A 23,817-nucleotide genomic window follows, 5' to 3' on the forward strand; every position below is an offset into this window, starting at 1 on the left:
AACCAACATTACGGCTTCTCGCCACTAGAGTGCAGCAGAGTCACCTCAAGCTGATTATTAATTTTCCCAGCGAATAAAACTGAAACATCGACAAGCTAACAAGCTAAAGAGCGAAGTCCCGTGATGTTTCAATCGAGGACTTTTACCGTCTACTGCCCCCTGATTTGATGCCACAGCTTCGACTCCATGCAGCTCGTGTTTTGTCCACGTTTGGAAGCACCTATCTGTGCGAACAGATGTTTTCAATAATGAATTTAAACAAGACCAAGCACAGATCGCGCATTACTGACGAAAACCTACACGCCGTTTTGCGGATTGCCACAGAATAGAACTAAAACCAGACATCGACGAACTGACCAGGGGAAAACGGTGCCTGACATCCGGTCAGAAAACATTGGTAAGCACGAACAAACTAAATTTAAATAGAATGAATGTAAAACCAAAACTCAGTATACTGGAATATGCATATAGTTTATTGATTTTGCTTGTGTTTTGTTTTGTGTTTATTTACAGAACACAACACAATGAGGATGTGTGTGAGTTGGTGACAGGGTGAAGAGGATCAGCGTTGTGTTCAAGGACAGGCAACATCACCTCATTGTTTTGTTCTTATGTGAAATGCATGTTCGTTGTGTAATAAATAACGAAAAAGTTTTGTGAATGAAGTTGAGAGTTAATATCAAAACTTGTTTTTTATTATTTGTCTGCTTATCTTCAAAGCAGACAAAGATTAATTTTCCCAGCGAATAAAACTGAAACATCGACAAGCTAACGAGCGAAGTTTAGCTGAGCAGTTTAAAAATACTGAGCATATTTTTAAACTGCTCAGTTTAAAAATACTGTAATTTTTAAACTGAGCAGTAATTTTACATCCATGCAAACTCAAATGTAATATTTAAAACTTGAATACATAAAATCAGTTATTTAACAATATGAGGTGGTGTTTAATTTATTTTTAACATTGTATTTTCATACATTTATGCTAGGTCTAGTTTTCCAGACCTATCACTCTGCAACTTTAGATGCGTTCTTTCTCTAACACACCTGGATCATTGACTCATTCATAGGCCTCTACAGAACTGAGTTGCTGCTAATGAGGGAAGTCAACTTTTTGTCTGGGGTATGTTTTAGCAGGGACACATCTAAAAGTTGCCGTCTGGAGGACTGCACTTGGGCATTCCTGATTTATACCGTCAATGTGGCCCATTGAGGGTGGCCAATATGCTGAAGTGGCCCTTGGTGAAATTGAGTTTGACACCCCTGCACTAAGGAAATGAGGAAGGGAGGGCACCGGAGTTAATCCTTTCTTCATCCATTGTCAGCAATAGAAAGAGAAAAGGGCAGGAAGAAAAGATAAATCCGATTAATTAAAACGAGGTTGATAACTTTCATTTATCGTGCAATTAGTTGATTTATTGTTTATTCTAACAAAAAGCAAGAAAAAAATCATAAAAAAAACGTTGCCTATTTTATCTAACAAAAATCACCCTAGCTATGTAAAACTGAATATTTAGTCTGATTTATTGTTAAATGATGGGGGTAATGCTTTAAATACTTTTTTACCCAGTCAAATTCAAATCCAATTTATTATAATCCTTATTCAACATTTTCAAATGAACTTCAAAAATAAATACATAAAATTCTAGACAATTACATGTAGGGACACATGTAAAAATATGGCGGGGGATCAAATAATTATTTCCTCCACTGTAACTTTTGCTGACAAAAAACAATTTTAACTACAGCGCTTCCATCACAGCAGATGTAAACACACAGACAGCAGCAACGGTCCGTGAATTGCTTTATTGAGTTTCCAGACAAACTTAACAAGCCCACTTTAAAATATTAATAAAAAAAAAAAAATTAAATCGTCACAACAGTACAGTGAGTGTTTTAAAAACAAAAGGGCTTCATTAAAATGTCAGCAAACCCCTGAATTTAAACTGAGTGTGAAGAATCACAATAGTTACGTTCCCTTTTTTAAGATCTTGCAACATAATCCTTCATCAGGACAAGGAGCAAAAATAATTTGAAACTTCAAAAAGTAGCAATTATCAATATTTGTCACAGTAACAGATTGCTTGAGTAGCGTGTATTGCACATGTGTACACAAATATGAACTTTATTTACATGTGAATCAGCGAGAACTAGACAGGACCGTTGCCAACAGCAATCTGCAAAAGAAAAATTACACTATGGATGGAGATAATTCAGGAATGTGTTTGTGATAAGTTCCAACAACAGCAACAACAAAAATAAATGCTGTTTTCTGAAAACTCTTCAGTGATAACCCTGAAGAAAGAAAGCAAACAGAGAGAATGTCTTCCTCCCCAGAAACTGGGAGAAAAGAGGCAGAGAATGAAGCTCTCTACCCAAAGCCTGGGGCTCCAATGTAACCCCCCCAACACGGCTTTACAGGACACAACAGTTACACCACGGGCTCAAACGTGAAGAAATATACAGGATCAATTTAAGTAGCAAAAGAGTCAGTGTGTATAGCAACATTAAAGCTGTGAAACACCTTCACAACATTAAACACTTCTTTCAGTCAATCCGCTTTTTCTCTGTATTCTGTTTGTCAGAAAGAAATGTGAGCTGAGAGACAACATGTGAGGCAACCATCACCACATTTAGGTTTGGTGGAGTTTTGAGTTTTGGTCTCAGTGAACTAATATCATAATACACTATTAGGGTAAAACAATAAATACATGGGAAAACTGTTAGTTTCCACTTGCAACGGTTCATAGAAATGTCTCAGGTTGTGGTGACAGCATACCTGGAAATGATGTATTTTAAAACCTTTACAATGCAGTTCCTTAAATGACCATAAAGTGTAAGCAAATTCTCAAGAAATGTCACATTTGGCTTATAAAAGCTTTTGACTTCAGGAGGCATGGGGGGGCTCAACAGAATGTGGTGGTAATTGCTGCTTGCTGATCCACATCACTATTAAAGGAATAGCTTGTAACTCTTGAAGTGAGGCTTTGAGATGTTATCAGTGATACTTCTCTTACCTGGGGTGGCCAGAGGTCACAGTGAGGTTGTAGAAACTTGAAGGAAATCCTTATCCAGATAGACACTTCAAAACCACTCAAACTGAAAATGTTTCCATCTGTTGGACACAATGCTGTGTATGTGCTCTTTTACTAGAGATCAGTAAGCTTGTTCCTGTCTTCTAGTTGTCATTGCTGAGGCTGCCAGCTACGTCAGTCAGTCAAAGTCTGATAAGAATGATATCAAGCTCTGGATTTTGTCATTTGTGCAGAGACATCAAATATGTTCCAGTCCTTTTCCAGGTCTTATACAGAAATGATCCCGCTCCAACAGCTGGCTGTCTCTGCCAATCGCACTTTGCACCATCACATGGATGTTCTTTGACTGAGCAAACAGTTTAACTTAGTAATACATACTGTATAGGGTGATTTCTCAGTGGGAAAACCAGTTGCCTTGCAATAGGGAAGTTGTGAGTTTATGTTAATTTTCCTTCCCCATCACATGTCAGTTTTTCACAAATGGATGATGTACATTATTAGTATTTGATCATGCAGTTTAAGTTGTTTTGAATTGCAATAATTTGCTGCAACAATGCTCCATTTGACTGTTAGCCTTCTACGCTCTCAATTGTGTTTGTGGTGTCAATCTGCTGTCACTCACCAATCAACTGTAAAGTTCACAAACGTAAAGTTAACTTTGCTGTTGAGCTGCCATTTGTCCAATGGAATTAAGAATGATTATCAAAACCTTGCAGTTGTTTGGGAATTATCCAAGAAGATGTGCTACATGCAGCCTCAGATTACTGTACTTGAGTTTGTTGCTTTGACAAAAGAACAAAAGTCTCTTGCAAAAGTGTAGATATTAAATATCTGCTAATATTGCATGTTATCTGACAGATATGAACATTTTTTATGTTTGACTTATTTTAGCTGGCTAGAATTAACCCTCTGATTAACTGCTAGCCATCCAACATAATGAGGTTTTCTTCACTTTTCTATGAATACCAGCAGGAACATGTTGTCTGTCAATCACAGTTTATCAAACTATAACTGACACTACCTTCACTTTAAAGATCCAAATTATCCCTTCAATTGATTTGTGCTTATTTAAACTTCAGTTGACTATTAATAGGTTCAGTATCCTGCACCATCACACTTGTTGGTGAATTTTAGCTTTCAGTTCCCAGGCCCATGACATCACCTGTCTACCGCACCCACACCCAAAAATCAGGCTTCATATTAGTGACTGACAGTTTGAGAGATGAGGTTATTTCTAGTGCAGAAAGACAAAAAATATATGTAGCATGAAAGCCATAAATCTGATAAATCAGTCCAACCTGAAAAAAATACAAACAGCACTGAACCAGGTATAAAAGCAGAGAGCCCCAAAACTTATGTAGGCAGTGATGCTATCTGTTGTGCACATCAACACTGAAGTGGGATACATTGATCTTTTGCATTCTATTGGTCTGATATTGCTAAATGGATGTAACCTATAGGGTTACATCCATAGATGCCTAGTTGTTGTTAAGTAACTTAACATCACTTAGGCATCACTTAACAGCATGCCTAGTTAAGTGACTTAATGTGAGCTTCTCTATGTCCCTATAGAATGTTTTTACAGCACTGATTAATAGATAGGTCCAGCTCTAAGGTTTTGCAACTTCAGGAGATGATGGGGTTTGTCAATTTATGAAGTTACTCATTTCAAGTTACAAACAAGAACTGGTATGTTTAAATAATAGTTTGATCCAAGGAAGGATATGTTTAGCAATTAGCAAGTAACCAATATGCTAACTGCTAAAGTTAGCATGTTGAAGGTCAATGTTCAATACAACGTTGACCTTCTTTTTGACCTGAAATAAGCACGGTAATAACGGTTTGTGATGAATATTTTAACATCATCTGGCAGCTGAGCCAAAGCATCATCTGCACGAGTGGTTTGTGCCTATAAATGAGGCACAAACTCAAATTAAGGTTTTTAGAAAGTTAACATGTTTCCAAACTATTCTGACAGTTTAAAGTCCTTTTAATGAGAGGCCAGTGAAAGTGGCAGAGAAATCAGTTTGTTTGTGGTACAGTGTACTGCAGTCTCTAATCCATCTTTTTCTGTGAATTGATGCTCAGTTTGCTGTAACAAGGCAACTACACTGTTCTCCCTGCTTACAACAAAGACATATTCAGCTGTTTAAAAATATTTCTGCTCTCATGAGGAAGTTGTGTGGAAACTAGCACCACCTTCAAATGTAGGCATAACTCTTACCTCCCAGTCTGCTCTTTTCTGAATGTGTTCAGTCAAGCTGTGAGGCTGAGGTGAAAACTGCGTGTTACCAGTCTGGGGTCTAAATCATTACGTTATTTGGGACAGTTTTATTATTGAAAGCATTTAATTAATGTAAAATGTCTTCAGAAACCTTTACAAACAAGAATATTAAAAACCAAAGTGACCTGCTGACTATGGATTGGTACCCTAAATGTTTTTCACCTACTTCTGCCTTCACATAAGCTAAAATGGTCGCTATCAAACTCTGCATTCTTTATCTTTTGCACTATTGGTGACGCTTTTCACAAAAGCTGTTTCATTATACTTGTAAAGCTTGTGTCAATGAGCATGTGTGTTCTACTTTAAAAGGACTAATTGCTTGTAAGAAGTTTGTTGACACAAACAATACTTTGAAGGACACAGTTTTCTGTCTATCGTGGAGAGGAAGTCTGAACATTGCTACCATCCGTCCGTTCCCTCATATATAACATGTCTGGGATTTAGGAACATGCTGTGATAATCTGTTGGAATACAAAGCCACAGTCACTGGACCCACCTACTAAGCCAGTCATGACATTTGATTTGAACACCTCCTATGTGCTGCTTGCCTGAGGAGGGCAGTACAGAGCAGTGGTCCTGCCAGAGGAACCTGAGCGCAACATTCTCCTCCAAAAAGATTCAACATCCTATCGTCCCTTGGCATCTGTAAACAAACAAACAAGCAGGCTGCGGTGACAGCGGGTGCCATCAAGCCGTGCACCAACTTTCTGTCAAATAGCCAAACTTTTAAAACACCAGATCCTCAAATAGAGTATATTCATAAGTCTTATCTGATTGGATAAAACACAGTTTACACATTATTTTTGCTTGTCATACAAAAAGAGAAAGTATTCTGTAGTTTATACATACATGTATGTACAGATATAGTAAAAACAAAACAAACTACAGATGCTGTGATGTTGCTATGCGCAACTGTTTGGTGGACGGTATTTACAGCAAAAAGAAAATATTACACTCAAAATGAAAAGCAAAAAAAGGGTGGTAATTGTGGTATTTTAAAAAGTGCCACAATCTAAAATTATTTTTGGAAGATAGAAAGGGGTGGGACTCAGGTCACATGACTTTCAACAGAAACAACAAAGTGAGTTTGAAGGGCTGCAGTATAATGTCTAGTTTTGTAGAAGATGAGCTGATCCTGAGATTGTTTCCTCAGTATCATTAACTTCAATAATAACACTCAGATAAGCTTTTTGACAAACATTTCCACTGGTACAACTCTTAGGAAACACCAAATAAGTATTTTGGGAATACCTGGAAAGATTACAGCTTATGAGCTCTGCTGATCCCCTCTACTCATCTTTGTCACAAAAAAAAAGAAAAACTAAGGCATTCAGATGATGAAACAAATATACACCAAGCGACTGAAACAACAGCAGTGTATGTGCGCCATCTGGCCGGTTCTTCAGTCCTCGTGGGCTGCTTGGTTGGCTGAGGTGCACTGGCAGTGATGTGTGGATTCTGATTGAATAGTTTGTGTTAGACAGAAAAAAGGCACCTTGAGTTCTTGCTCTCCCGCTCCTTGTAAAACGAGTTACCCTTCCAACAAGCGACTACTCGTTTTCTTTGACAGACACAAGAAGACAAGTCGTCAGCTTGTTGTCAAACATTTTGACCAGATTAAAGTTTTTATTTCCACAGTAAAAGTCCCTCAGTGGAATCAGAGGAGTAGGTAGGAAATATAAAAGAAGAATGACTGGACAAGGTTCAACGATGCTGTGTACAGGTAGTGTACAGAAATTGCAACCTTGCTGACGCTCCTTGTCTTTGGTTTCCATGAAGATGCGAACAAGTCGTCTGCGAATCTTTGGATGGATGAACCAGAAGAAAAGAGAGGCGCCCCTGTTTTGTACAGGACTTGCCTTTGCCTGCCTTACTTGGATGTTCTCAGCCAATCTGAGACCTCCACAACAATTCAGTTCCACACTGCGAATGCATACATGTGTGTGTGTGTTGGTGTACATACACACTCTGTGGAGGAGCAGGAACAGGAGGACAAGAAGGTGCTAGAAGGAGGTGAAGGTGTTTTTGGATGCTTTAGGTCAGCTCCTCTTTATAACACAGGCTCTTCCTCCATTGGCTCCTCTGTAGACCTGTAGAAAGTTCAGCAGTCAATCACATAACATCACATCTTATGGAGATATTCTGTGACACAAGAACACACAGAAGACATTGTTTTTATAGTGTTCTGCTCCCTTTACTCTGACACCCCGAAATCAAAATTAATACAACCAATGTCTTTTGAAAATTACCTTCTGACTACTTGTAAATATAGTCCAGCTGTATAGACCAGCAATTTTACCACAGTATAAATACAGCTGCTAAGAAAGCTCCTAGGGGTTTGACAGTGAACATATCAGTTAATAATTTCATAAAGAACAAGGAACACACTAAACAGAAGTGTTTAAAAGTATCTTTCAATGAAGACAAAGGCACAAGTCCTGGACTTGTATATTATTTGCACATAATGAAGTGGGCTGATGTGTAAGTCATCTAGTAAAGATGTTTCAGTAACTGAAGGATCCAGAGTTAGAAGCTAAATAACCATTTGAGACATTGAAAGACCAAATAGAAACCATTTGTAGCCTAAAAGACAATGAACCAATCACACGCTGTTTGATGTATTTTGAACTAAAATATGATTCCTGGATAGTTTGAGTTGGCATTGGTTCAAATGTCACAAAATGCCACGGTTCTTGTGTGTAGGACTGGACAATAAAAATATATATCGCAATACACACGTGACCAATATTAATAGGTATTACGTCTGACAGAATATTCAATATATAGAATTCACTGAACTCCAATCCAGAACTCACAGCATTCTGGGGGATGTAGGCCGAGGAAAGGCTTTAGCTGCTCAACCTCTCAGGGCCCAGTAAGCCCTGCAAGGAGAGTGGTGTCAACTAACTAACTCACTCTGTGGTTAACTATTAACAACTTGTTGGGAACCTGCACAGCAATTTAAGGTTTTGACACCGTGCCTCGTAGCTGCGTGAAAGCTGTGGATAAAACAGGAAAGGTCACGCACCAGTTTGGCAGTATTTAAGATACTTGAAACAAAAACTAATTAGAAATTATCTATATGTTTTTCTGCCATGTTGTCCAGCATTGTGGAAGACCAAAACTGACATAATTAAAAATAAAAGTAGAAATATACAGTATATATTGCTTCTTCTTGTCCTTACATATGCATTTTTGTCAAGACATATACATATATCTCTATCTATATATATCTCTATCTCTCTGTCTTTCTCTCTCTCTCTCTGGGGTGAAGGAGCCACAGTGTACAAAATCAGTAAGACGTAAGAAGATTCTGACTAATTTCACTTTGCAACTTGCATGTTTTCTGGATCTTTGTCTGTAGTTCAGTAATGTCTCTTGAATGTCTAGCAGCTTCCTCCTCTCCATATGTCTCTGATTTCTTCATTTTCCTTCCTTGTTCAGTGTATAGTTGTGGTAAAAAACAACAACATGAGAACTGAAAAAATTCAAGGGTCAATAAACCCATACAGTTTTGTTTTATTCTCCATCAAGTTCTACTTTTTATGCAACATTTTGAATAACATAAACTTGCTCAGGGACATTTTCTGCTTTATAGTTTTTTTTTTAGATCGATAAAGGTAGATGTAATGTTTTTCCAAACATTTAGGATGTTTCACAAAATAGATCTAATTATCTGGGAAGCACCCAGACAGGAAACTGCCTGGTATTGGTTAATGGTGAGCTACGAAAAGATGTATAAATATTTCTGTCCATAAAATCTAAAATCACATTCAAGAGTTTTTGGCAGGTCTTCTGAAGTTATGTGAGATAGAAAATTAACAATAAGCATCAAGAGGCAAATGGTGGTGATAGTATTATGCTGTGAGGATGTTTTTCTTCAGGAAATAAAGCAATGCAGGGCAATCTTAAAAGAAAACCTGTGAGAGGCTGCAAAATGATTTCTAAAAAGATGTTCTCATTTCTAAATCTGAAAAGCAATAAGTTATTAGTTAAAGGTACAGAGTGGTTACAGACACCTTAACTGACCTGTTAGATTCTCTGTTTTCAGGAACAGAGCCTGGCTGGTCCACATCAACACTTAGGGAGGCCATGGCACTGAGTGTTTCAGCCTCGTCCCTCTCAGACTGGCCTGGGGCCACAGGGGACCCTGCCAGGAGCGAGGGGCCACTGGTTTGAGACGCACTCTGGAGACAAGGCCAGTGCTTACCTGGAGGCAGTCACAAAGACACAGTCAGAGACACAGTCAGAGATAGAGATAGACTACATGCTGTGGTGTTTAATGTGAACCATATTGTGATTGTTCTTACTCTGGATGTCTATGACTCTCTCCAGGGAGGCGCAGGCTTTTGGACATGGCTTCTCCTGAGGCCACTGAAACCCAGAGTCACACTGAATGATAGACAAAAATCTAATCAGTATATTAGTTGTGATTAGTTTCATTCTATTAGCAATGCAGTTTATTTCACATTTTCTCATGCAAATCAGAGTTGAGTCTGTCTCTTACCAGATCTCCCAGGAGGGCAGAGACGCAGGCCTCTGATGCGTCACAGATGGCAGTTAGGTCATGGCCACCCTCTAGCGCCATTACAATCCGCCCACCTGCCAGTCCCATCAGCAGCTGTGTTAGCTTACCAAAACCTGCAAACACAGATTTATCAGGAGTCATGTCGGGGAAAAGTAAATACAAAAGATGGGTAGAAAAAAACTCTGTTTGTTTGTAGGATTGCTACTAAAGCCGCCCTCACATTGTGCAGAAACATTGTAGCCACCCAGAGGAGACTGATGACCTTCCACTGCATCAAAGCCTGCAGACACCAGGACCACATCTGGACTGAACTGCTGGGCAATGGGCATTACCACACTCCTAAACACACAAAATAGGCAAGGTCTTAGAGCACAGGTGTCAAACTCCAGTCCTCAAAGGCCGCTGTCCTGCAGTTTTTAGATGTGCCACAGGTACAAAAACGCTGGAATGAAATGGCTTAATTACCTCCTCCTTGTGCAAATCAGTTCTCCAGAGCCTTGCTAATGACCTAATTATTCTATTCAGGTGTGGTGCAGCAGAGGCACATCTAAAAGTTGCAGGACACCAGCCCTTGAGGACTGGAGTTTGACACCCCTGTCTTGGAGCATGCTTTTGCCTCACAGTTTAGCTTTACCACAATTAATTATGAAAACATTTACACTGAATGCAGATTATCATGATTTGCAAAAGTATTTTTAAATTATCTCCTTAAGATCCCTGTGCCACTTTCTCTCTCTCCTGAGTCTACCTCATGCTCTCTCCTGACACCTGCAACCTGTTAGCTCATCAGCCTTCTTTTGTTCAGAATTCAACCTCTCCAACATTTAAGCACCTTATCTTCAGTCACTCCTTGCCAGTTCCTCTCGTCTACTCCTGTCACTTCCCCATTCTGCACAGTGTTATCCTTGTGTCTCCCTGCTGGTTTCTTTTACATATCCTACATGAATCTGCTGGCTAAGAATAAGTGTAAATACAGTAAGGTTGTTATTTACTTTGGCGGTAATGACACCCAGTTACGCCAATGCAAGGTTGAAGGTTAATGTGGCTTTAGTGTGTAAGTTTGCCAAAACAATGTCAGACAGCATAATTTTTCTAATGTATCACTGCAGCGTAGTATGAGTTGGTGTTGGTTTTCAGAGTTATCCAGGTATTTCCTAAATGCTTCAGATTTAACAGTCTGGAATGCTGTATACCAAATGTGTAAAAACAGATTTTACTCAGAGATAATTGGCTGCTTCCAGTAAGGAAATGTTTACCTGAAAGCAGTGAGGTATTCCACATCACCCATAGGAGGCTCTACTCCTCCAGTCCATGCTATATTTACATTAAAGCCAACTCCTGCACCTGAGCCCACCTACACAGAGCAAGCAAAGATACATTTAAAAGACAGCAGTTTTATGTTGATTATTTTTGATAATTATAGTTTTGAATAAAAATTGCTGCTTTTGTTACACTAGATAACTGAAAACGGTGGTACATTTGATAAATGGTAAATGGATGATCCCTGGGTACTAAACAAAAATCAACCAAATGTAACCAAAGTCTTGACTGGGTTACAAAGACTAAACAATTGAATGAATACATACCTCCTCTGGTGCTCCACTGCCAGGAAAGAAGTTTCCATCATCGTACCGATGCAGAGATATGTAGAGCACATTGGGATCGTTGTAGAAGGCCTGCTGGGTGCCGTTGCCATGGTGAATGTCCTGCCATGATAGTTCACAGTAACATCAGAGGCAAGGTCAGTGATATGCTTGGATACTATAAACACAGTTGAGTAGGTCAATGTTTTATCCCCTTCTACTTTTGACACACAGAGTATGACATGAGGAAGTTATAGTGTGATAGGCAACATGACTATCACAATATATGTCCAAAGCCAAGAGTTTGGCTGCCTCAAAAGTTTCACATTGAGGCCAAAATGTTTAATTCTTGTCTCCTCAAACCAGAGCACCATGTTGAATGTGGCCCCCACATAGTGGTCAGTTGTAAAGTAGTGCCTTGCATTACATTTTGGAATGCAAGTGCAGATATAGTGCCTGCATTTTCACCCCTGATTTAAGATAAACTAAACAAAAGGAGTGATGTAGACCACAGACAGTCAGCATGAAAAAGAATATTTAGAATATTTAATTTGTACAAAATAAAGTGGTTTATTGATCTCAATTATCTAAATATGGGGGGATAATCTGAACCTTGTGAGAATAGACAATTTTGGTCTTGCAAATGTAAAACATCCAGCATGGAGGAGAGGGCATTTTTGTTCTGTAAGAACATTTAATGATGCTGAACTGAAAGCAAAGCCTGACCATTCACACATGGCACTAAAATCCCTTCTGAACAATCAGAACATTTACATTCTTTAAAAGCAAAGAAATATATATTTATGCATTTATTTCTTATTATGTCAATTTTGGTTCTCCATACAAAGCTACTCAGGCCTAAAAATCAATCTCAGTGCTGCCCATGTTGCAGCAGCACAGATGTCACCAACGCTCCTGATTCAAAAATAGCTTTATGAATTGAAAATACTGCTTATTTTGTCTGTATATGGTTTTTTAATAAATTTGATTAATTAATTACAGAATCTGCAATCCCTCCACTGTTTTAAAATTAACATAAATTAGCATAACATCCTCTGCATGTAATGCTTATGTTTTTGTGCTTCTCACCCAGTCCACAATGAGGATCTTCCCTACTCCTAGCTTTTGTTGCAGCAGTTTGGCAGTGATGGCTACTGAGTTGAAGAAGCAAAAGCCCCTGTGTCCACACAAACAGGCACAGATCTTTCAGAACCTAGGCTTGCAGATCTGATAAAACATGTAGATTATTTTAAAAATAAAGAGGTGGAGGTACTGACATGGCTGTGGATTCCTCCGCATGGTGACCAGGTGGACGCACAACTGCAAAGCCGTTCTGGTAAAATAAATATACACTTAAGAGTAAAAGTCAGTTCGGATGGTACATGATATTGAGGAGAATTTTTGTGTGTGCTACCTTCAGCTCCCCTGCAGCCACCTTAAAGGCCAGCTCAATAACTGAGCCCACTGCCATGCGAACTGCTGCTGATGAGTGCATTTCGTTCCACACAGTGTCACTGTCCACCTGCAGAGGGCAGCATGGAGCTTAGGTTAAGACCTCTGATAGAAGTTAGATAAACACAAAGTATAGAGAGCCTCACCCCTATTCCTCCACAGGGCAGAACAGCATACATCTTCTGACTGATAGGACCTGAAAAAGAACACAATCAACTGAAACCTCCGGACAGCAGCAGGGCTGAAACAGTTCTTCAGATTAATTGTAATGAATCGTTAATTGAGACAATCAACAAATTTATCAGTTGAATAATCATTAACTGGAGTATGCAGACTCTGAAACATGCTATTTTCTGAAAGAACAACACACTTAGAGCAGTAATTAAAAGAATACTATTCAAAAAATTTCAAAGTTTTGCATTTAACATAAAAAACCTTGATAAACAGAAATGACAGTTTTAACTCCACTTGGTTAAAATTATAAAAAGATTCTAAAAAAATAATCTCCTACTAAGTACTTTTGCTGTACTTAATACAGGCATAGATTGGTTACTAAAAATATCAACATTATTAGCCCTGCAGTGTATTGATGTTAAGTCCAGCAGAAAGGCCTGAGATTTCACATGTTGTTAGAAGGAATTTTTAGCTGCAGAGGCATCCTTTGCTCCAGATGGCTAAATGTTCACTGAACAAGCTGTTGTTGCATTTTAGGCAATAAAATGTTTTATTATTTTAAAAAGGAACTGAATTATTTGTTTTTTGCATATCTTATGTATTTCTAATATTTTATTAAAAAGGTTAAATGGTACAATAAAGAATTTGCAGAATGTTAAAAAATATATATATAATTGACTATTAACTAACTAACTAACTAACTAACTAACTAACTAACTAACTAACTAACTAACTAACTAACTAACTAACTAACTAACTAACTAACTAATTGTTATTTGCAGTAGTAATCACCGGACACAAATATGGAGACACAAAAGTCATTAGAGATGAAGAATATTACAATTAAAAGCAGATAAGACACCAAACTACTGCGTAGGATAAGTATGAAACTGTGAACATAGACTGAGGTAAACCAATACCCAGAAGCTTCTTGTGGTCCAGTTTGTGCCGATTGAGCGGGCTGGTTCCATACAGCAGGGTATGGAACTCTGAATGGACCGACTGGATTTCGTCTAGAGAGGCTTTTCTTCCACGAATCCTCTGCTCACACACAGGTGGACAAACAGACAGAAAAGGTTGGTAACATCCTTACTTATGTAGGTAAAAGCAATGCAGTGAACAGCCTGCCATATGCACTGATCAGAAACCTTTGTGAGTACAAAGGTTACGCTTCCAAACTTGTTGGTGTGTGACTGTGTGTACCTCACAGCGGCTCAGTAAGCCTGTTTCCTGCAGTCTGGACCAGATGCTTTGGACTCTCCCAGCATGCTCTGGGTGAATGTGAGCATTGCCACACACACATTGATGCTTCAGCATCAGGCTGTCATACACCAACCCTGCAGAGAGGCAAAGAGAAGGGGCCACTGTCAATATCTTGCTTATCATCCATGGTGAACTCAAGAATTGTTATGGTGCCCTGCTTAAGTATTCACACCATTTTAACATTTTTCACAGCTTGTACACAAAGAAAAGTTTCATTGCATTTACTGAGATTTTAGCTGAGAGACCAACACAAAGTACGGCATAGCTGTAACAAATGAGGATAAATGAATTAATAAATATCTAAAGATTCACCTTCTCACATATAAAGAATAACCAAGCTCCATCATACATCAGAGATCTGATTGTTCCATATGTTCCTAACAGATCACTTCTCTCTCTGCAGCTTTACTACTGGTTCCCACAGGTTATAAAAGTAGAATGGCAGGTGAAACCTGACTCCATTCAGTGTTATCAAACCCAATATTTTTTATGATTTTAATCTTTTATTGTTTTGATTTTAACCTTTTATGAAAGTGAAATGTATTTAGGCAATAATATAACACACTGTGCTCTATTTCCACCAAATTGGAAAAACCTCACTGGAATGTAAATACTAAATTTCCTCAGTTTTTGTCACTTAAAAATTTAACATATTGGTCTGTGTGCCGAACCGCATTAAATGCATGTTATCTGTGGGGTCATTTCATTCTCACTGAAAAAGAAAATGGAGTCGGATCAGCAGATTAACTCCAAACAGATCAGGTTTGATTGTTCTAAAGGTAGTTCCACAAAGGTGAGCTGCGTAATTGTGGAACACCTTGGAACTGATCTGATGGAGAACATCGCCCATTGAAGGATTCGGAGGGAGCTTGTGTTCAGAGACCATATTGATCTGCTGGGAAATGTTGATGATGGTTTATTAGCATTTAGATTGCACAGACGGATCATCCTGGAGCTCTGAGGAGAACTTAAAGAAGGAGCCATGTGTTACTGGTGATGTGCAGCTGAAGCTGCTGACAGGTTGAGACAGTTATTTCTCAACCTGTCAGAAATAGGTTGAGAGATAACCTCATGCCCGCGAGTCATGCCCGCTTTGTGAATGTGCCTTTATGAATAGAAAGCAGCTCCATTCTGAAAATGTACAACATATATGCACAACAGTGTCTAATAAATTTAGTGGCAGATTGGACACTAAGTTTATTATAAATTATTATAATTCTTCTATTTAGCATAAACGTCCACATTCTCCACTCACCATAAAAGACTCTCTGGCACGCTGTCTGTCTTTAAGTCCTGGCTGAACGCTCTGATGTTCAAACAAGCATTTGCACTTGGATTACTCAGCACTCTTTATTTTCTTTATTCTATTTGGATTTTTTTCCCTGTAAAATTTATTGGTTTTATTTTTTGTGAGGTGACTATGTGTGGCCTGAAAAGTCCCTTTTAAAAATATATATAATTATTATTATCAGAACTACTTATACTACTACAAGCAAGTACTAATATAAGTATACTTATAGCAGATGGCCGCTTGTACTGAGCCAGGTTCCGGTTCTGCTGGAGGTTTCTTCCTCTTAAAGGTGATTTTTTCTGATGAGAATGAGGGATTGATGTAAAGTCAAAGACACAATCCAAACAATTGTCACTACGTTTCCGTCCAGGAGGAGAGAACGCTGAAAGTCAATGACTCCATGCAAAATGCTGGATTTCCTGAGATAGAAACTTTGAACTACTTTGAATAATTAACTGAGTGGGATAATTGGGATACATTGGAATATATGTGTGATTGAATTGAAATGATTTCTTTTTTGTTTGTGAAGTGCATTGAGGTACCATCCGGAGGATCCCAAAGAAGTACACCCTATATTCACCCATTCACACACACATTCAGATGCTGATGGCGGTGAGCTACATCGTAGCCACTGCCGCGCTGACAGCAGCATGGCTGCCATGCACCTTGGTCACCGGCAGTAGGCAAGGCAAGTGAAGTGACTTGCTCAAGGACACAATGACAGAGGTAGACAAATCAAACCAACAACCCACCAATTACAGGATGAACTTCTACCACCCATGGCAAGTCTGTGGGAAGTCTTCCTTAGACATATAGCTTGTCAATTTTATTTAGCTGTGGAGTTTGACTAGACCATTCTAGCACATGAATATGCTTTGATCTAAACTATCCATGTTAGCTCTGGCAGAAGTCAAGACAGCAGCTCATTCAAGAGTTTGTTGGACAAGTAACATGTTGTGTACTCTGCTAAAGAAACTATTTCTTTGTACCAGAAACTTGATTTTTAAGGGAATTTGATCAGGTGGTAGATTAGATTCAGTGTAAAATTCTGATAAAAATCTGATAAAATCTTCCAAAACAAAGAAGTTCTCCACATTTGTTGCATATACGGATTGTGTCTTGGTGGACAGCTGCACCTTCCTATGGCTAATCTAGCACAAACAGCCAAATGCTGGCATCAAGTCAATGAGAACTTAAAAAGTATACATGTCAGTTTGAAGACTATTTCGTACATGAAAGTAAAACAGATCAGGACATGATTAAATATTACGAACAAGGACATTTGTCACAAAATATCACACACTATGGGCTTGTTACTAGGCAACAAGCCCAAAGGCTTACAGAATCTGGACTGACACCAACCCACACTTATCCAGTCAGAAACCAGATGTGCATTTCTAAAAATACATCAATAAATAAGTAGGAATCTGACCGGTGGTGAAGAGGTATTTGATGGGGTTGACAGCAGTTGCAGGGGATGACTTGGCTCTTCCCAGAGGTCTGTGGGGCAGCGAGGATGAAAACACGCTCAGATGCTGCAAGGACTGCTGGGAAAGAGGGAGAGATGTTCTGATTCACTGCAGGATGATTCACAAATCAGCCCATTCATTTCAGAGGAGGAGGAGTGTGTGCATAGTTGTATGGGAGCTTAAAAAGAGACACGTTGCTTAACACCACACAAATACACGCACACACACTAAGAGATAAGACTATAATTCAAAGCTGGCTTCATTCATAAAGCTATGCTGTATAACACGCTGAAACTGATTGAGAAGAATTGCTGCCACTCCAGCCCATTTAGCCCATCAATAACCCCTTCACTCCTCTGTGTGTGTGTGCACATATTTGTGTGTGTGTGTGCATGTGAGATTTCAAGGATTCTGTGAGCACTGCAGTCATCCACACATACACACACAGATGCGTGCATATATTCTGAAGTGACTATATATAGGGAGGTGTTGCTGCACTCCCTGCTGCGCATTGGGTGACTCATCATGTGTGGGTGGACACTCAACACACATACACACACACACTTCAAGAAATACAGAGACACACACAGCAGTGAGTCCAGTGGTTGAGTCACCACATAGTGATGTAACTGCAGCGTCAATACGTATGTAGGGGTGTGCGTGTGAGTGTGGGGGTGTGAGTGAATTAATGTCTTGGTTTAAATTTGAAAATGTATGGTCTTTCATCAATGTCAGTGTTACCCTAAAGATTTTTTTAAAGAGTTCTTTACCACAGCTATGTTTTCTACAGAGCCTTGCAGAAGCCACAAATTTTACTGAAGCGACTTCAGTAAACTCCCATAAAATCCCATTTTGGTGTGTGTCTCTCTACAAGCTTTTCATATCTAACGACCTAACACTTCTTGCTCATTGTTCTTTGTAAAATAGTTCTATCTTCATCAGATTGTTGATCTGCAATCAACACTTTTCAAATGTTGCCACTTAGTTTAGATCTGTGTGATGAACCAATGGCACATTCTAGAACATGAATATCATTTGACCAAAACCATTGCACTGTTAAGTTTTCTTGTTCTGATAGAAACTGAACATCCACCCACCATCTTAAAACTTTTGCAGCTTGTAACTGTTTTTCTTAGACAATTGCTCTGTAATAACTCTGATCAGGTCCCCTGTTCGTGCTAAAGGCAGAGAATTCCCGCAGCATTATGTTGACTCCACCGTAGTTCACCATGGAGATGGTGTGTATGGATTTCAGCAACATACAGTATCTTGCTAAAAAAGTTCAAATTTGGTCTGACCCAAACACAGTGTGTTCTTTCACTGTGCCAAAAAACAACTATATGTATACTCAGATGGAATTACATAGAAGTAGACACAATTTGGTAATTCAGTGTACAGTGAGGAAAATCAATCCAATGTGCTTTTCTGGAAAAAGCTTCTCCAAACCAGGATGATAACAACACTGAAATGAAAACAGGTTTAAATACTCAGATTTTCATTTGTTTCCACTTTGCTTTGTCCATCTCATAAAATTCCAAGAAATGGTAAATGGCCTGTACTTGTATAGCATTTTATCAAGTCCAGAGGATCCCAAAGTGCTTCACACATTCACCCATTCACATGCTGATGATCCCAAGCTACTGACGGAAACCACAACTACCCTGGGGCAGTCTGACAGAAGCAAGGCTGCCGTGCACCGGCGCCCCCTGTTGGGCCCGTTGAAGTGTCTTGCCCAAGGACACAATGACAGATTCTTTGAGCACAAATCATTCCCATCCTGGGAATTCCCATACTGGGAATGAATTGAGTTTAAAGAAAGAAAAGAATTAACTCTATGGAGATAACTGACATGCACCCATGCCTGGATATCTTTCAGCAAACATTACTGGTTGTGTCTCTTTACTTATACATCACAGCGAGACACAGAAATATTTGAAAGGTGAGGGTTTAGTCTCACTTCCCTGCATCACTTCATCACTTACAGACAGGCCCAAGCCAATAAGAAAGAGAAAGTAAGAAGGAAAGAAAAAAGGAATATGGATGGATATTACTTTGGATGGATGGAAAGTTCAGTTCACACTAATCCAAATATATTTTGTGTTTTTATTTCATTTTTAGCTTCACCTGTAAAATTACTAAGCCAATTCCAGACTTGTCCAGAATACTCCAGACTGCCATAGGATTATGTCAAGAATTTTGGAATGAATGTGTGTGTTCAGTGACATTTTCACACCAACCTGTATGTAGCTGCCCCTTTCCTCTTCCTCGCTCTCCCTTAGCTGAATGACATCATCATCCTCTTCATCTTCATCTAGCTCACTCTCCGTGCTCTCGCCTTTGACCTGGATAACCCTGGATTCCTCCTCCCCCTTCAAGTGGCTGGCCAGTCGCTCAGATGAGTGGCTGCTGTCGTCTGATCCTTCTTTCTGCAGGCTACGTTCCAAAGAAAACATGGCAAATTCTTACAGTTAAAAAGCAACAGTTAGGGAATTAAGAGATTTTAGCTTGGATTTCTAAAAGCTTTCACTGCACCTGTTAGGAGCCGCGCCTTCATCCTCCTGCATGTCATTGGTCTCTGTTAGCTCCTCCTCTGTCTCCTCAGGGTGAGTTGGTGGTGGTCTAGGGAGGTCTCCCCCCTTCGATAGCATCTACCAACCACATGTTGTGTTACTGTGCAGACCTATAACAGGTCATGCTCGAGGTGTGTGAAGTGGTCTACCTTGTAGTGTTTCTCCAGGAAGTGCTGGTGCTGCTGTTGGACCACCAGCTGCTGCAGCGCCTGGGGCGACTGGGGTAAAGGGGCGCTCTGTGTGCGAGCCAACGGTCGATGGCGGGGCAGCTTGTTGACAGGCCGCATTCCAGTGGCTACACCTCTCTCTGCAGTAACCAGCGGTGACTGATTGTACATGGGTACTGAGTAGGTGGATGGTCACAGGACAAACATAGTAAGAATTGTATTCTGCTTTGCAAATGTCTGACTAGTTTGGTGTTTGTCTTACCTAACATAGCGGTCTGTTGTCGGGCCTGCTCAAGCAACAGGACGTGTTGCAACAACGAGGAATGGGCTGAATGAGAGCCGGGGGGCGGAGTCTCTACATCATGTGCCGCACCTGCACAGGAACCACATCAATTCTTCTGACACTTTACATGAAGTGGCTTTCAAAAATATTTATACCCCTGAGACTTTTTCACATTTTGTCACATTCAACTACCAACTTAGTTTACTCAGACCGTGTGTTATGGGCTAAACGTAGAAGGAAAACAACACATCCATCTATCCATTGTGCATAGCCATTTATTGGCGCAGGTGGTGGGGTGGAAGAGCTACACCCTTGACATGTCAGCATTCCATCAGAAGCCAACACAGAGATAAATAATGATGCACACCAAACTCATAATTACAATTTAAAGAGACCAATTAACCTAACATCCGTATTTCTCAACCATGGCAGGAATCTAGAGGTCTGCGTGGAAGAACCTACAGAAAGACTCCAGGCCCATATTTAAAATCAGGACTTTCTGGTACCAACTGCAACATGAAAGTGATAAATGGTTTTTAAGGGTTACAAATAAAAATCTCAATAGCTATGTGTGTGTATTCAGCTGCCCTGAGTCAACAATATTTTGCTGCAATTACAGCAGTAATCCATCCATCCATCCATCCATCCATCCATCCATCCATCCATCCATCCATCCATCCATCCATCCATCCATCCATCCATCCATCCATCCATCTATTCGTCCTCTAACACCCTTGTCCCTAGTGGGGTTGGGAGGTGCTGGTACCTATATCCATCTTGTCTCCAAATCTACAGGCTGAAATTGTTTTTGGCCAGTTATTTTCTCTCTGGAGTTATGCAGCACCTATAAAATTACAATAAGTTTTTTACCTCCACCTTTGAATGATGTTCACCTCATATGACCCGATAGTTTCATATGAGGTAATAGCCATGCCATGGCTGGTTTGGTGCCTTCTCTGTGCCATACTCACTCTATGTTCAGATGACAAATTAAACAGAATTCAATTCAACTTGGAATATTGTTTTAGAACCTAACCCTGCTGTAAAGAACTGGACTCCAGTCACTACTCATATAACTTTTGAATGCAGTTGGTTGTTGTGGATGTTATTTATCAGAGTTAAAGTGGTTGAATAAAAATTTAGATTACACTTTTCAGATTGTTTTCAGTAAAAAAGGCTACTTTTTTAGTAAAAAAAGAATCCATGTCTCCTTTTCATATATTTATAGGAAGCAGAAGAACAGACAAAGATTTTTTCATAAAAAGGGGAAAAATAGAAAAGATTCAATGGGTATGAATACTTTTTCAAGGTACTGTAGATGCTGATCACCTGGTTAAATTGTGTGTGAATGTTACCTGCTGGTAGGGAGGAAGTGGAGAGAAACTTCCCAGTTAGAGCTCCTCCCCCTCGTAGGGACTGGATGGCCTGACGCTCTGCTTCCTGCTGGGTGGACAGTTTCTGGGGTGGCTGGAAAGAAGAGACATTTTTATGCAGTTTTTGTAATCAGTGTACATTATCTGTGATGTCACATTGAGAAGCAGTTAAGGGAAAGATGACAAATTATTCCAAAGATTAAGAAAATAAATCAAGTGGGAAAAGTTGCTATCAGAGAGCCAGGTCATGAATCTCACAGGTAAAACTAACATTAATCTTTTCACTGAATGAAAAAAATCCGGTTGGTTCTCTGCAGGACAATCCACAAACATAAATTGCAAAGATGAACATATCTACCATGGACTTACTGTGATGTGTGTGTTGGCAGGGAGGCCTAGGGAGATATTGGGCAGGGAGGGTGAGGTGTAGAGGCTAAGAGGACTCAATGTCCCATCAGCCCCCAGTGTCTGATGGAGAGATCTCAGCTGTAAGATAAACACAGAAGCCAGCTGGTTAGAAAATTCAATGCTAAATGAAAATCCCATTGTTTCCTGTTTTCCAATGTGTCAGTGACAACATATACAGAAGATGCTTTAGTCTTTAATGGTATACAATTTATTGTTTTTATCCTCAAAAAATAGCATTGACACCATGGAGCTTGGCAAAAAATAATATTTTATATGTTGTGTTTTGGGACTTCTGCATCAATGTAGAATTGAAAATAACAATGTAAAAAAGATCAGACATTGGCAAAAGTCCAGTACTTATGTAACACTTTATCAAGTCCAGAGCACCCCAAAGCGCTTCACACTACAGTCAGTCATTCATCCATTCACACACACACTCACACACTCACGCCAACAAGCTATAGATAGTAGCCACAGTTGCCAAGGAGCAGACTGACAGAAGCAGGGCTGCCATGCACCAGTGCCACTGGACCCTCTGACCACCACCAGAAGGCAAGGAGGATGAAGTGTCTTGCCCAAGGACAGGAATTTAACCAGCAACTCACTGACTGAGGGTCTAAATCCTACCTCTGTCGCGATGTTCAGATTTGGGTGCAGTTTTCTTGTGTCTAAAGATAATCTCAGTCATTGTTGAGAAGATCTATCAAACCAGTTCCTACTTTAACATTACATCATTCACCGGCAGGTCATTTTACTGAAGTATTTAAACAAGGGGGAATTTTATGCATGCATTGCTTGCATCATCACATATTGTTGTAGTTGCTAACTCTCAGCCATTTCAATTGTTAGATATAATTTTCGATTACAAATGGCATGTTTTGTTTTAACTAAAAGGTATTTAGGAAACTGACTCTATGTAACCATATTTCTGGAAATGTTTCACACAAGATGTTTTTAACAGATGGTCATATCAAAGTCACTTTGTACTTTTCATCCTCAAACCTGAAATTAGACATTTCACATTTGTCTAACAATACTAACACTTAGTATCAATATCTCACATAAAGATATTCTAAGCCAGCCCACCGGGTTCAAGTAGCAAACACTAACAGCTAAAATGAATTCTAAAATTCAAAGATGTCCATCAGAAACACTCAAAATGACTAAAAAAAACCCAGAAAACATTTGATTAATTGTGTCTTTGTTACCATCACATTTGCTGAGTCAGAAACTAAGAGTGAAGTCAATCTGTCCCATCGTGCTTAAACCATCTGTAACCAGCAACTGTCTGGCCATCGAACTCATTCATAAGTAGAATCAAGTCTGAATGTGATCATTTAATTTATGTTTTTTAACTACTGTGTTTAATAAAAAGAAAATTGAATTTTACACACTAAAAAATGTGAATAAAAATGTTACATTTTTATTAACATTTTCAGAAAATATTATGACATATGAATATTATGACACAAAATATTATTATTTATATTTTATAAATAAGTGGAACATAGATTGCTCTTCATAATTAATGTCATTAGTAAATACATTAACCAAATAATTTAAATTAATTGAAAAAACATTATTTATTAAAACTGGTCCATTGCTTTCATTTTTAATGAAACACTTTGAGGGTGTAAAGCTGTAATAAAGCTTTGAGCTGTGTGAAAACAGTTCTTGATAAGACAGACTGACAAAAAAAAAAGTAATGAAAAAGAACTTCTTTAAATGAAGCTTGTGCATGTTAAGCTGTGAATCTGCACCTCGGTTTGTATGTTGGGGACTGATCCCGTGTTTCCGTTGGCGATGGCAGTATTGGAACTGTTGGGGCTGCTGGGACCTGAGCCTGGAGCACTGTTACAAAGGGAGGAGACTGGGACAGAAACACAGACAAAAGCTTAAATGTTGCTGATCATGCTTGGCTAATTTTTTCATTTACTCTC

The 23,817-nt window shown here is 39.2% G+C and overlaps 1 protein-coding gene across 6 annotated transcripts in view; it reads right to left on the bottom strand.

Moving 5' to 3' along the window:
• Window positions 1–1,784: 1,784 nt before the first annotated feature.
• Window positions 1,785–23,817, bottom strand: part of hdac5 (histone deacetylase 5) — a 66,496-nt gene continuing 44,463 nt past the window's right edge. For 4 of the 6 annotated variants that reach the window (XM_032586722.1, XM_032586721.1, XM_032586723.1 and 1 more), the window contains exons 9-29: window positions 23,638–23,747; window positions 21,839–21,955; window positions 21,452–21,563; window positions 20,076–20,186; window positions 19,796–19,989; window positions 19,609–19,724; window positions 19,314–19,509; window positions 17,040–17,154; window positions 14,257–14,390; window positions 13,974–14,094; window positions 13,026–13,075; window positions 12,842–12,949; window positions 12,705–12,760; window positions 12,517–12,604; window positions 11,431–11,550; window positions 11,101–11,198; window positions 10,065–10,183; window positions 9,824–9,957; window positions 9,627–9,708; window positions 9,346–9,526; window positions 1,785–7,406 (exon numbers count right to left, since the gene is read on the bottom strand). In XM_032586722.1, coding sequence (XP_032442613.1) covers window positions 7,367–7,406; window positions 9,346–9,526; window positions 9,627–9,708; window positions 9,824–9,957; window positions 10,065–10,183; window positions 11,101–11,198; window positions 11,431–11,550; window positions 12,517–12,604; window positions 12,705–12,760; window positions 12,842–12,949; window positions 13,026–13,075; window positions 13,974–14,094; window positions 14,257–14,390; window positions 17,040–17,154; window positions 19,314–19,509; window positions 19,609–19,724; window positions 19,796–19,989; window positions 20,076–20,186; window positions 21,452–21,563; window positions 21,839–21,955; window positions 23,638–23,747 — 2,402 coding nt within the window. In that variant the 3' untranslated portion in view covers window positions 1,785–7,366. The remainder of the gene's footprint in view (window positions 7,407–9,345; window positions 9,527–9,626; window positions 9,709–9,823; window positions 9,958–10,064; window positions 10,184–11,100; window positions 11,199–11,430; window positions 11,551–12,516; window positions 12,605–12,704; window positions 12,761–12,841; window positions 12,950–13,025; window positions 13,076–13,973; window positions 14,095–14,256; window positions 14,391–17,039; window positions 17,155–19,313; window positions 19,510–19,608; window positions 19,725–19,795; window positions 19,990–20,075; window positions 20,187–21,451; window positions 21,564–21,838; window positions 21,956–23,637; window positions 23,748–23,817) is intronic. The other 2 variants (XM_032586720.1, XM_032586719.1) reach the window with 2 other exon arrangements.

The sequence above is a fragment of the Xiphophorus hellerii genome, chromosome 16 (genome assembly GCF_003331165.1).
Source record: "Xiphophorus hellerii strain 12219 chromosome 16, Xiphophorus_hellerii-4.1, whole genome shotgun sequence".
Lineage (NCBI taxonomy): Eukaryota > Metazoa > Chordata > Actinopteri > Cyprinodontiformes > Poeciliidae > Xiphophorus > Xiphophorus hellerii.